Raw genomic sequence first — 14,696 nt, forward strand, 5'->3', positions numbered from 1 at the left:
GTTGCTCATCCCAAACTCAAAAAGCATACAACTTTTATACTTTACAGAGGGCAGACCTCAGCAACAGGGCTAGTTGACTTATTCTCATTGGTGGAACACAGGACAAAGGATCTGGTCAGGTATTGGCTGCCCTGCTCAAGGGGCTGTTCTTGGCTTAGTCAGTCAATTTCCTCATCTAGCCCTACACCTGGCCTTGGAAAAATCACTGGGAAAGGGCTAAGTTGGAAAGTCCCTTGTGGGGGGTGGAGGGTCTGGGTGGTTGTGCGGGGTCAGGATGAAATCTCGTGGTTATTTTCGGAATTTACCACAGGGAGCGGTATAGAGTTCTTCTGAGAACAGTTATTATTATTTTAGCTGATCTTAGCCTGGTCACTCTGACTCAATACCTTGATCACCAAAACTTTGTCATATCATTAGGCAACCTGACCACCAGATGTTAGTCTCTCAGAAAGGTCACAAGTTTATCATCTCACTGGGCATCCTGACGTCAGATGTATCTCTCAGAAAGGTCACAAGTTTGTCATAGGCATCCTGACGTCAGATGTATCTCTCAGAAAGGTCACAAGTTTGTCATCTCACTGGGCATCCTGACGTCAGATGTATCTCCCAGAACCTTGTTTTTACGGCTTTGTTTTTCACATCTATGAAACTTTGCTTCTTAGCTGCTAGCATTCGCCTCTGTATTTGTCATGCTCTGGCAGAACCTCTCAAGAGACAGCTGTATCAGGCTCCTGTCAGCATGCACTTCTTGGCATCAGCAATATTTTCTGGGTTTGGTGGCAGCATATGAGATGGATCCCCAGGTGGGGCAGGCTCTGAATGGTCTTTCCATCAGTCTCTGCTCCAAACTTTGTCTCCATATCTCCTCCTATGAATATAAAGATAAAATTTTAATGATAGTTAATATAAAACTGATATATTAATACCTGGTAGCTGATAATCTCCTTATAGTAAATCTGTTTATTTACAAGGTTTCGATTTCTCTTCTGTAGGGTGTCCGTCCAGTAGCTCAGGTGGGCAATAAACATGGTGAACTCAGTCCCTTAGCCCTGTTTGCCTTCTTTGTGAACCGTTGCAAAGATAATCTTCACGTCGTGGTGGCCTTCAGCCCTATAGGAGATGCCTTCCGAAATCGTCTGAGACAATTCCCATCCCTCATCAATTGTTGTACTATTGATTGGTTTCAGGTCTGTTTTATTTTGTTTTGTTTTATAAGGAGGGAACAGAGTTGTTAATTCTAAGAATTTTATCAAAATTTTGTTTAAGCTTGACTAATATTCAGCAACTGGTTGGCTAATGATTCGTTGCTAATTAGTCATTAGCAATGACTAATATTCATTGATCAGTTAGTATAATAATGGACTTGAAGGAGCTATAGTACGTACTTACTAGGAGCTGATAAGATAATGTATTTCCCAGGAAGAGTTCATAGTCTAGACTAGAAGACATGAAAGACAATAGGCTGGAAAAGGAAAAGGCATAATATTGATATGCAAAATATACACTAAGGAAGAAAGAGAGTTTATAAAGTAGGGAGATGAATCAGTTGCATAAAAAGATGGATGTGGAACCACCATAGGATAGTATTTGTGTGTGACTCTGTGTGTGTGTGTGTGTGTGTGTGTGTGTGTGTGTCTGTCTGTCTGTCTGTGTGTGTCTGTGTATGTCTGTGTTGTAGAAGGACTATGAATGGGTTTGGACCCCATGATTATGGAGCCTTGCAGTTGTTAAGATCTTCAGTGCACAAACTGGGGCCTTGGAGAGTCAGTGGTACAGTTCCAGTATGAAGGCCGTGAAGGTCATGACCTTGAAGAGCTCAGGATCTGAGATCTTCTGAATTCCCAGTAAAGCCAATGTTCCAGCCTGAGGGCAGTCAGAGAGGGTAAACAGCTCCTCATTTGGAAGAAGGGCAACATTTTTCTTTAGTTCAGGACTTCTGATTAAAAGAGGCCTGCTGACGTGAGGGTGGTGGGTTGTGCCTTTGGGAAGCTGAGGCAGAGGAGTGTAGCCAGAGCCACACAGAGAAACCCTATCCTGAAACCTCCAGAACCCCCAGAAGGAGGATCTTAAAGTGTGCACTGCTCTAAAAGGAAAGAATTACAAGCATCTTGTTGAAGATGAGTGAAAGGAACTCTGGGAAACATTCTAAGGAAAGTAAAGAAGCATAAACTGTTTACTTAGATATTTGAATATTGGTGTCAAGTGTCGTTTTAGGCACTCCTCGCTCCCGGGGCTCTTATTTCTTCTGTCAAGGCTGGAACGGAAGCCAGCAACAGATAAATGAGTGAACGAAATGTGCGGTGTTAAGTAGTAAGTTCCGAAGATGACTCTCGCAGCAGAGGCAGGATAATAACAGAAAGAAGGTTGTTCTAGAAAGAGCATTCTAGGAAGAACTGTATGGTAGTTTGGGACATAAACATAAAGAAAGTGAGAAAGGGAACTACATCAATGTCTGAGAGGAGATTGCTCTGGTCAGAGAAAACAGCAAGAAAATGGCCCAGGAGCAAGATCACAGTTGGCGTCGTTCAGGACAAAGCAGGAGAAAGCACCACTGAGGCAGGAAAGATGGGCAAAAAGGACTTTTGGTGGAAAAAATACCCAGAACGCCAGCTTTGTGTGTTATGATAGGGGTTGTGAGGCACTTTCCAGTGACAGAAATCCAAATTAAAAAGGGGTTTCCCTTTTCCTCATATGGGAGAAAGGGCTCGTAGGTACTGAGCAGACAGACAGCATCATCTACAGCAAACATGCTAAATCGAGATACCTAATGGACGGCCATGCAGAGGGGCGGAGAAGGGGGTAGTTATGTCCTTAATATGCAACCCGCCATGAGTCCTCACCGTGCATGCTTGTTTTCATTTTAATGTATAAAAAATCTAAACATCAGGCCCTCAGTCTGCTTGATTCTGTTTCCTCATAAAAGTTTCAACTTCGTAACCCTAAACTCTTCCCCTATGTGATGTCACAACTTACACGCTTGCACTGAGGCTGCTTCATCTTTAATCCATTTTTTCTTCCTCTTTCCAGCCGTGGCCTGAAGATGCCCTGGAACGTGTAGCTGTGAATTTCCTAGAAACCGTGGAGCTCACTGAGGTGGAGCGGCAAGAGATAGTCCCAATCTGTAAACACTTTCACACTTCCATTATGAATCTTTCAGAAAGGTTAATAATGATGATATTTTAAATTATGCAAATTCCTTGTATTTTAAATGCCTTGTATTTCCCACATACGCCCAATGTTTTGATGTTATTTCTTTGTCTTCTAATTTTACCGGCTACTTTAATTAATTTAAACCCTCAGCTAGCTAACAAGAGAAAGGAAGAATTTATTATGAAGATCCAAGAGTGCCTCACTCACGAAGACCTGGAAAATGAGCAGCAGAAGTTAGACTCTGATCAAAACACACAACTGTTTTCTGATCTGCATCGCTGTGTGTGTTCAAACTACCGATCTTTTACCCTTGTACCACAGAGTCATGAACTTGACTTGTTAGGTTGTCCGCATAGAGTCAGTTATCCAGCATACTTGGCTTGGACAGTGGAGACAAGCGGTGTGCTGAGGTCTGCATACTTGGATATCCCTGTATGTCCCTCCACATAGACGACATGCTGGTCTTGTACATTCAGTCAGCATGTAACACACCATATAACTCATTTTTGTCCCATCTGCAGTCTCCTTTCCTGAGGCTTGCCTACCTCATACAATAGCTCGAGTGTCTTACAAGGCTAGAGCCTCCCAGCATATGACACATAGAAAAATGAAGACTGTATCTTTGTTTGCTGTAGTTCACCTTTCATAGGCACTCTTGATTTGTGCTTTTTCAACACATCACTATTGTCTGATATTTTTCAGATAAAAACTTTGGATATGGTTGCATGTAGATATCTAGTAGAGTTCCATGAAGTTAAATCCTTAGCATGTTCTACATAACCCTTGACCTTTATTCCTAATTGCCTATCTTCAGTGCTTGCTGAATTAACACCATAGTGAAATCCATTGTTAATGCTGTGGTCTATTGCCTGACTCCTTTAGGTTCTTAGAAGAGCTGGGACGACATAACTATGTTACTGCTACTTCTTACCTTGAACTGATTGGCTCATTTCGGCAGCTTTTAACTAAGAAGCGGCAGTCTGTCATGGAAGCAAAACAGCGCTATGTGAACGGACTTGACCAGTTAGCTTTCGCTGAGTCTCAGGTAAAGCCCATAAGCTGTTCAAAATAATAAAATATTCTGAGCGGGGGTGGGGGAGGGGTGGTGGCTGCACACGCCTTTAATCCTAGCACTCAGGAGGCAGAGGCAGGCAGATCTCAGTGTATTTTAGGCCAGCTTGATCTACAGAGTGAGTTCTAGGACAGCCAGAACTACACAGAAAGACCCTGTCTCCAAAAACCAAAACCAAAATAAAACAAACAAAAAAGAAAAAATTAAAAAGAAGAAAACATAGTGATGAATGTAAGAAATGTAAGAGCAGCGTTGGCTGACGGTGTGTTATGTACACGGCCTGTGTCCCGTATATCATACGCACTGTTTCAGTTACTCTTTTAGCAACTACACAAGGTATTCATCATCCATGTCCTCACTTTACAGATGAGTAAATGACCAACAAAATGATACTGCTGGGTTGTACCTCCACAGGGAAGGCTCAACAGTCCAACTTCATGTCAGTATTTTATGCAACAAGCATTAGAGACAATTTGAAAGCAAGTCCTCGGTCTGTCATTCATCATTATGTGGATGACATTTTGTTGGCTGGTTTGACAGAGATGTTTTAGAAAGTATGTTTAAGGTAACATAAAGAATTCTGCCATGGTGGGGTTACAGTTGCTCCAGAAAAAAATATAAGGAGGAGAGTCACTAAATTATTTGGATTATAAAATCAACCAACACATTATTTTTACAGAAACTCTTTAAGGTGGCCCAAACCACAAACTCTCAACTTGTCATTTAAGAGTATAATAAATACATTTTAACAGATGTTAAATATAAAATGGACTTTTTCTAGCCAGTTCAATGCTATTAATAGTTACTAGTGGTTTTGTTACTATTGTTGTTGTTGTTACTATTGTTGTTGTATACTGTAGAATAATGGGGTTGCCTGTGTGTTTCTTCCATGGCCACCACCTTTTCCCCGTGCCTTGTTAAATACCTAAAGATTCAAAGCCTTTTGTGACAACCAAATATGCTCTCATGATACTGTTAACCATGCGAAGAACTGGGAAGATTAAGATTTTTCATGTCCAGAATTTTATGATGCATTTAAGTTTCTGATTTCTATATCCGCTATTCCAGAAGGTTAAAAGCCTAACGACAAACTGTCTGCGTAGGTTAAAACCCTAACGACAAACTGTCTGTGTAGGTTGGCGAAATGAAACTGGAGCTGGTTGAGTTACAGCCCAAACTGGAGGCAGCGAAAGTTGAAAATGCACGTATGATGCAGGTAGGGTATCAGTGTTTTCTTGATTCATGGGACAATCAAATACTGTAAAACTAGTTTTGAAAGTAACTCTTAACATTTTGTCACTGGAACCTAAATAGTTTATGCTCTCCTATCGACTGGGAGTCTCGCTGATTCTTCATGTTTGTCCCTTTTAAAGGGTGGCATGAAACCCATTTCCAAATAAGGTGACTTGTACTTATGTTTCCTCTTGTTTTATTCTAGAACTGGCCTTTTGTTTTAAAACATTTTCTTAGTTCTTTCAGCATTTCACACACTGTATTTTAGTCATCTTTAATCTCCTCCCAGGTCTACTCCCCATTCTATACCCACCCAACTTTGGGCCTTCATTTTTTACCCCGTTGATTCCCATTAGTGTTACATATATACTCCTAAATACTAGAGAATGTTAGATCTGCCAGAGGCTGTGCCATTAGAGAAAGCAATTCCCTCTCTTCCAACAGCGATCACTTCCTAATAGCTCTTCGGCTAGGGATGGTTGTTGTGTGGGCTTCCCCGGGGCCCACTGCATACTGGCCTAGTTGTTGGGTTCACATACTCAGCTCTCCTGTTTCCTTGCAGTCATCTGCTGCCTCTGCCTCTTAAAGCCTCTCTACTCCCTCCTCTATCATGATCCCAAACCCTGTGAGGAGAAGGATGTGACCTAGAAGCTTTCTGGATGAGATTTGAGAGCTACATTAATCTTTGGTTATAACAAGGAATTGTTAGGACTCAGCAGAATAATGGTTCTCGCCTACAACCAACCCATGTGGTTCTTGGCCCACAAAACAGTGTCAAGTATGGGTTGCATCTTGAGATCGAGGCCTTAAATCTTATTAGAAGGTATTTCATTACCCCTATTCCATCTATTCCACCATTGCACCAGTGAGGATTTCTGGCCAGGCAGGTCTCTATGGCAGCCGGCCCAGTTCACAGCTCGGTAAGACTGATAATTACTTTTCTCCTCTGGTACCGTGCATAGCATCAGCATTATGGCAGCTAGCCAGTAGGGGTCAAGCTTCCAAGTTAAAGGCCACCTTGATTTCTCCATGATCTAGGTCTTCTCCAGTGTGTGATGTCTTCAATGACACTGTCTTATCATTTAGTTCTGGAGGGTCACCCAGAGCAATGGTCATGGCCTATTATATTTAGGTGTCTATGGAAACTTACTGGTCAGCAAGTCCTATAGATAGAGGTAACACATTTCTGACACTGGGCTCTTTGTAGTGTCTAGTAGGACATTGTTAAGAATAATTCCACTCAAGTTCCCTATGTGTGTAGATATCTGAGGAGGCTTTTGCAGCAAAAATTTTCTTTCTCAGAAAGTCTTCAGTGTTAGTTGTTCTCCCTTGAATCTCTTCCTCTAATCCCATGTAACCCTTCCTGCCACATCACTCCCCTTTCCCATTTACATCACTGCGTTCGGTCTTCCCTCCTTTGAAGCCTGTTCCTGCTCTGCCTCCTTATTAATTTTCTGATCCTGTGGGTATTCTGAGACAAACACATCTAAGAGTCAAAGCCACCATCCACAACTAAACGAGAAGATTTGACGTTTGTTTCTCTGGGTCTGGACTGCCACTCAGAATGACTGTGTCCAGCTCTAGTCACTTGCCTTCAAGTTTCATAACAATTTTCTTAACAAACCTTTCTAATATGCACCATCGCACGTTGAATTCCCTAACATTCAAGTAGTCTTTTGTCTCTAGGCATGAAGAAACAATGGGTTACTTGAAATTTTGTCTCCATTTCCCCACATTTCTTTTCTTCAGATAATTGAGATAGAATCTGCACAAGTAGAAGCAAAAAGAAAGATTGTGAAGTTGGATGAAGAAATAGCCAGCGGGAAGGCAGAGGAAGCCCAGGCTCTGAAAAACGAGTGTGAGAGTGACCTGGCGGAGGCCATTCCAGCCTTGGAAGCAGCGCTGTCTGCACTAGACACCCTTAAGGAAAGTGTTGGCTTTGCCCTGGGGTTTCATCAAGAAAAGGAAACAATGTGAGGTCTTTGATTGATCTGACACACTGTATTGTGGTGGTCTATGTCATTTAGTTGTCAAGTTAAATGAAGCTTGCATCTAACAGGTCTTCTTTGATACAATGCTATATTTACACATTTGTTTTTCCTATGTCAGGTATAATTTTCATTCAGAATACTTTAGTGGGATTGGAATGAATGGTCTTTGTGAGTCCAAAGACGTTCTGCCCGCGGGCCAGAGGGAAGGAATGGATAGAACTGGAAACAATCATTCTGAGTGGCAATCCAAACCCAGAAGAACAAACATCATATCTTCTCCCTCAGTTGTGGATGTTAGTTTCAAATCTTTAGATATTGTTATCTCTTAGAATAACCTAGAATGTCAGGAAATTAATAAGGAGAAAACATGTTATCTTTGTAAGGACTTAGGAGCCCTCAAACATTTGAGAATTAAGCTTGCCCAGTGATCAGTTCTTTGTTCCTAATTCTCTTTTATAACCCAAAAATACTCATTTTTTTTCATTATTTCCCCAAATAACCTTTTTTGTTTTGAGATCACATCTCACCATGTGGCCCAGGCTAGCCACAGCTCATAATCACCCTTTCCATCATCTCCTGCGTGCTGAGACTAATGAATAACCCCACGCCTGGACCTGACATTACTTTTTTACATTCTCATTATTTAAAGATAAACTATTGTGTAAGGATGTCTTGTTGTCTTTTACTATAGCCAGCCGATATTACAATTGTAAAATCAATGAAGAATCCTCCAGCTGGGGTTAAACTAGTCATGGCTGCTGTCTGTGTCATGAAAGATATAAAACCAGAAAAGATTTCAGATCCTTCAGGAACTGGAGGCAAGGTAAGAACTGATTTGAACCACATCCACTAATGCACAGATCCTGTTTGCAGCGACTGTTATCAAATTAAATACTAACAGCCTATAATCCAGGGGAAAAGTACTTACTGTTCTCCAGAGTAGGGTCTGCATCTGTTCTAGTAAATATAGTGCCAGCCAGGTATCTTCAGTTCCAGTTGCTTCTGGTTTCCCCTGCTGTGGTGCTGTGTGTGCTGAGGCCTGTGCTCTGTAGCTAAGATTTTTAAGAATGTGTGACATACAACATACTGATGTGGTTTTTGAGAATCGAAGTAAAAGAAAACAAACAAACAAATCACCACAGTGTGTGTCACCACGTCCGGTGATCCCAGCTCTCTAGAGGGGAGGCAAAAGGATCAAGGTCATCATTCAAGGGCAGCCTGTGCAGAACCTGTCTCAAAAAAAGGGGCCGGGGAAGGAGGGTGTTGTGTCTGACCTAATTCTAACACGTGAGAGGCTGGGGCAGGAAAGCTGAAGTGAACTCCAGGCCTGTTTGGGCTCTATGTTGAGTTGAGAGACAGCCTGAGCACAGGGTGAGTCTGTCTGTAAAACAATAACATAAGAGCAAGGGCTCTGGTTCCCAACATCCACGTTCTTAACCCTTGGCCCCAGTGACCACGTGACCTCTAGACGAATTGTCTTCACCTCTGGGTGACTCTATTCAAAAGATCATCAAAGCATCCAGGTCACAAAGCCAGAGGATCTTGGCTAAGGAACATCAAGTTCTTCTGTGGAAAGCCCCACAAACAGCAAACACACAATAAACGTGGCCTGCATTGCCAATGTAACTCAAGGCATGAGTCCCTCAGAAGGCAGGTGTTCAACACTGAATTCACAGATACTTTCTTTCCACCTGGGCTTGGATTCCTAAATTAATTTTTAAATTATATTTTCCATTAAGATAACATATAAGTAGACATTGTCTAGTCATTCAAATTTGCACAGACACTAAATAAACTTAATAAAACTAAACAAAAAACCAATCTTTTAAAAAATTAAAGTAATAAAAAATTTTAAATTTTATTTCTTTATTCTTCTTTTGTATATTATTGGATCCTGATTACAGTTTCCCCTCCTTTCTCTTCTCATAGTAACCCCCATCACCTCCCCTCTTCCCCAAATTCACTATTCCTCTGTTTCCTTTCAGAAAAGTGCAGGCAAAAGAGTCAGAGACACCTGGCTCCCACTGTTAGGAGTCCCACAAAAACACCAAGCTACACGACCATAACACAGATGCACAGGGCCTAGGTCAGACATACAGGCTGTCTGAGTGTGGCTTCATTCTCTGTGAGCCCCTGTGAGCCCTGCTTAGTTGATTCTGTGGGTCATTTTCTTGTGGTGTCCTTGACCTCTCTGGTTCCTACAATCCTTCCTCCCCATTTTTCACAAGATTTCCCAAGCTCTCCCTAATGTTTGACATCTGCTCTTCGACTGGATGAAGCCTCTTTTGATGACGATTATACTAGGCTTTGGTCTACAAGTATAGTAGACTATTTTTAGGAATCACTTTTATTTATTTGTTTGTTTATCTATTTATTTATTGGTTCAGTCATGTGGTTCTAGTCTAGGTCTCTGGCTGTTATCCAATCTCTGGGTCCTAGTCATCCAGGTAGTGTCAGGTGTGGCCCGCTCATGAGGCGTGGATTTCAAGTCATACCAGTCATTGGCTGGCCACTCCCACAGAGTCTGGGCCACCTTTACCTTAGCACATCTTGCAAGAAGGGCAAATTACAGGTTGAAGGTTTTTAAAAGACTGAAGTAATAAAAGTGTATTTTCTTACATGAAACTGTTATCATAATGGCCACAGTAACTGCTTTTTTTAATTGTCAAAAGAAATAATCACCTCTATTTTCACTGATTAAAATTTTAATATGTCTATTCATGTTTAAAATACTTCATATTTTATTTACTTAACATATTCTCAAGGAGAGGAGTCTCTTCTCTTCTCCTTTCTCTTCTCTTCCCTTCCCTTCTCTCCTCTCCTCTCCTCTCCTCTCCTCTCCTCTCCACTCGACAGCGTTTCACATATCTCCCTGACTGGCCTGGAACACTGTAAGTTACCCAGGCTAACTTTGAACTCACAGAGATCTGTCCACCTCCTCTAGTTAGCATGCTGGAACTACAGGCATGTGTCACCACATCTGGCAGGAAACGAGTCTTTGTTTTCAGAAAGAAGTTAAGATTTTTAAGATATAAACATTTTTTTCTGACTAATGTGCACTTTTAATTCTACAGCTAATACTTTTCCCTAAATTTCATTTGTAGATATTTGATTACTGGGGACCTAGCAAAAAACTCCTGGGAGATATGAATTTTCTCCGAGATTTGAGGGAGTATGACAAGGAGAACATTCCAGTGAGTGATGTGGGATTTTCTTCTCTAAGTGTGATGTCACAATATGGAAGGTCATTTACTAACAGCTATAATGCAAAAATAAAAACTTGCTTTCAGATGAGACTTAATAAATTGCTATTTTGGTGTACTGTTGACTTGAAAAAGTTCTCTAAATATCTTTGTGTAATAGTTTCTTTTCTAGGAAATATTATTCATATTTACATAAAATAAGAAGGTATCAGATTTTTCATGTGAATTGCTACTTATTAACATGTAATTGTTTGTATTCTATTTTCAAACAGTCTATCAATCCACGGAGTCTTTTTTAACATTTATGGTTTTTATCAGGGATATTTGTTTCTTCTATAATTATAATTTTGCCTTATTAAATAAATATTTATTTACTTTACATCCTCTCCTCCCAGTCCTTACCCCCAGCATCCCCCCCCCATTCCTCCTCCGTTTCTCTTTGGAAAAGGGGTGGCCTCCCATGGTTATCAACCGAACATGGCAAATCATGTTGCAGTAAGACTAGGCACTGCCTTTCCTATTCAGGCTAGAGGAGGCAGCCCGGCAGGGGGAAGGGGTCGCAAAGGCAGGCAACAGGGTTAGACGCAGCCCCTGCTCCTGCTGGCATGAGTTCCAAATGAAGACCAAGCTGCACAACTGTAACATATGTGCAGAGGGCCTAGGTCTGTCCCGTGCAGACTGTCTAGCTGGTGTTTCTGTCTCTGGGAGCCCCTGTGGGCCCAGGTCAGTTGATTCTGTAGGGTTTCCTGTGGTGTATTCACATCTCTGCCTCCGACAATGCTTCTTCCCCCTATTCCTTTGGATTTCCCGAGCTGTTTCCATCAGCTGCTGGGGTGAGCCTCTCTGGTGATGGTCAAGCGAGGCTCTTGTCTGGATGTATAGCAGAATATCCTTAGCATCAATGTCAGGGATAGGCTCCCTCTCATGGCCTGAATCCCAAGCTGGACCACTCCCTCGATATCTCTGTCTTTATCCCAGAATATCCTGTAGACAGAACAAATTGTAGATTGAAGGTTTTGTGGCTGGGTTGGTGTCTCAATCCTCCACTGAAAGTCTTACCTAGTTACAGATGGCGGGTTCAGACTCTAGATCCTCCATTGCTAGGAGTCTTAGCTAGGGTCACACTGGGAGCTTCATTTCCTTAGGTTTCTAGCTCATCCCAGAGATGCCTCCCAACCCTGACTCCCACCCTCCCATCCACCCACAATGTCTTCTCTATTTCCCCCCTCTTCTCAATGAGATACAAGCATCCCCCTTGGGCCCTTCTTGTTACTTAGCTTCTTTGGGTCTATGTATTGTAGCATGGTTATCCTTTATGGATAATATCCACTTATAAATAAGTACATACCATGTTTGCCTTTCTGGGTCTGGGTTATCTCACTCAGGGCCATCCTTTCTAGTTCCATCCATTTGTCAGCTAATTTTATGATGTCGTTGTTTTTAACAGTGGAGTCATACTACATTGTGTAAATGTACTACACTTTCTTTATCCATCCTCTGGTTGAGGGACATCTAGATTGTTTCCAGTTTCTGACTAATATGAACAAAGCTACTGTGAACATAGGTGAACAAATGTCCCTGTGGTGTGGTGGAGCATCCTTTGGGTGTATGCCCAGGAGTGGAGCTGGGTCTTGAGATCAAGTACCAGTTTTCTGAGAAACTGGCAAACTGATTTCCAAAGTGGCTGTGCAAGTTAGTACTCGCACCAACGATGGAGGAGTGTTCCTCTTACTCCACATCCTCTCCAGCACGCGCTGTCACTTGAATTTTTTGACTTTAGCCATTCTGATGGCTAACATGGAATCTCAGAGTCGTTTTGATTTTTCCCTGACTGTTAAGGACGTTGAATGTTTGAGTGTTTCTTAGCCATTAAAGATTCCCTTTTCAAATATTTACTGTTTAGATTTGCATCCATTTTTAAAATTGGATCATTTGTGATATCGGTGTCTTTGCACTTTTAAAACTATCCCAAAATATTTGAGTTTTAAAAACAACGTAACTAAAAATTATTTCATATATTTAGCTTGTATGTGTGTGCATGCGTGTGTGTGTGTGTGTGTGTGTGTGTGTGTGTGTGTGTGTGTGTTATGTGCAGGTGCATGTGCCATGGCATTCAGGTGGAGACCAAAGGACATTTTAGGGTAACTGGTCTCTCCTTCCATCTTGTGAGCACAGGGTTTGAACTCAGATTATCAAGCTTGCTGTCTTTATCCAATAAATCATCTCAACTTCTCCAAATTACATATGACTTTCTTATGATTATATGATGCATGCTATGGTTTTAAAGTCTAAATCTTTGTTATATAGGTGGCTGTTATGCAGAAGATTCGTAGCGAATATTTGACGAACCCTGAATTTGATCCCCCTAAGGTCGCTAAAGCCTCTTCTGCTGCTGAGGGTCTGTGCAAGTGGATCATGGCTATGGAAGTGTATGACAGAGTTGCAAAGGTATTTTTAGGATTTGCGTATCCATTTCTTACTAAAATATTCTCAGAAATAAAACCGTATTCCTTAAATTTCTAAATTTATTTTGTATTAGTTCTTTCAGAATTTCATACAGTGAGACTTGACTGTTTTCACTTCTCCCCAGTCCCTCCCAGATCCACCCCACTTCCCTGCCCACTCATCCAACTTTGTGCCTTGAATTTTAATCCCACCAAGTCTAATCTGGACTTGGTGCCCCTACATTCTTACATGTGGTCTTCTACTGGAGAGTGGTTAGTGAGTCATGGCAACACTCTTAAAGAGAACTGACAGTCTGCCCCCCCCCAAACCCCAACCCCAACCCCCCACCCCAACCCCCAACCCCAACCCTGACTCCCAGTAGCTCCTCAGCTCTGGGGTTTCCTTTCCACCTCCCCTGTCCTTTCTGGGTTTGCTTGAGTTTGAGTGGGCTTATGCATGCTGCCACAGGGCTGTGAGTGCATAGATGCGGCCGCCCTGCTGTGTCTAGAGGGCACTGTCTGCTTGTACTCGCTCACCCTCTTTGGCTCTTAGAATCTTTCTACTCCCTCTTCTGCCTAGATCCCTGAGCTTTGGGGGCAGGTACAGTCAGTATATATGACTATTTAGGGCAAGGAACTCTGCAGGGTCTTATTCTCTGTACCACGGCCATTCGTGAATCTGCTAATCACCGTCTACTGTGAATAGAAGCTTCCCAGCTGAAGGCTGAGAGATGCAGTACTCCATGAATATGTTAATAAGTCATTAGGAGTCAGTTTAATACTTTGTTCATTTAGCAGACTATAGTAGTAGGTTCTTCCTAATACCTAGGATCTGTCTAGCCACAAGAGTGTGTGTGTGTGTGTGTGTGTGTGTGTGTGTGTGTGTGTGTGTGTGTAAGCTTTTACAGTAGTAAGGTTCCTATATGATTTTTTTAAGTTTTTAGAGTTAATTATCACTTCTTATATTCCTTCTTCATTAATCCCCTTAACCTCTCTACATCCCTGCTTTGAAAGCCCTACCCTACCTCACCAATTTCTAGACCCCCGTGGGTATTCCAAATGAATCATACAGGTCTGAAAATTCAAAGCTAACCTCCACAAATGAGGGAAAACAAGTGACCTTTATTTTTCTGTGTCTGGGTTACCTTCCTCAGAATGATTGTGTCCAGCTCCATACATTTACCTGTGAATTAAATAACTTCATTTTTCCTAAAAGCCAAATACTATTCCACTGTGTAAATAACACCACAGTTTCCTCGTTGACTCATCAACTGATGGGCATCTAGGCCGTGTCTATTTCCTTGCTATTGTGAGTGGCACAGCAGTGAGTCTGGTGAGGACCAGGCATCTCCACAGTGAGCTTTGGGGACGTCTAAGCGTGGTGTGGCTGGGCCATGTGGGAGAGCCATTTTTAGGTTTTTGAAGAAACTTCCCACTGACTTCCTTATCAGATATACCAGATTTCACTGCCCCCAGCAATATTTCTACCTAAGAATTTGTCATAATTTGGGTTTTTTTTTTAATCTTATCTATTCTGACTTGAGTAAGACAAAAAAAAAATCTCAAAGTAATTTTAATTTACGTTTCCTTGGTGGCTAGGGAT

General features: G+C 41.8%; 1 protein-coding gene across 1 annotated transcript in view; it reads left to right on the top strand.

Moving 5' to 3' along the window:
• The window catches only part of Dnah12 (dynein axonemal heavy chain 12), a 151,962-nt gene that overhangs the window by 98,082 nt on the left and 39,184 nt on the right, over positions 1–14,696 (top strand). The window contains 8 exon segments of the mRNA XM_032919024.1: positions 993–1,187; positions 3,028–3,161; positions 4,033–4,195; positions 5,358–5,438; positions 7,205–7,387; positions 8,138–8,269; positions 10,551–10,640; positions 12,957–13,097. Coding sequence (XP_032774915.1) covers positions 993–1,187; positions 3,028–3,161; positions 4,033–4,195; positions 5,358–5,438; positions 7,205–7,387; positions 8,138–8,269; positions 10,551–10,640; positions 12,957–13,097 — 1,119 coding nt within the window.

This window comes from Rattus rattus, chromosome 13, assembly GCF_011064425.1.
Source record: "Rattus rattus isolate New Zealand chromosome 13, Rrattus_CSIRO_v1, whole genome shotgun sequence".
In the NCBI taxonomy this organism is placed as follows: Eukaryota; Metazoa; Chordata; class Mammalia; order Rodentia; family Muridae; genus Rattus; species Rattus rattus.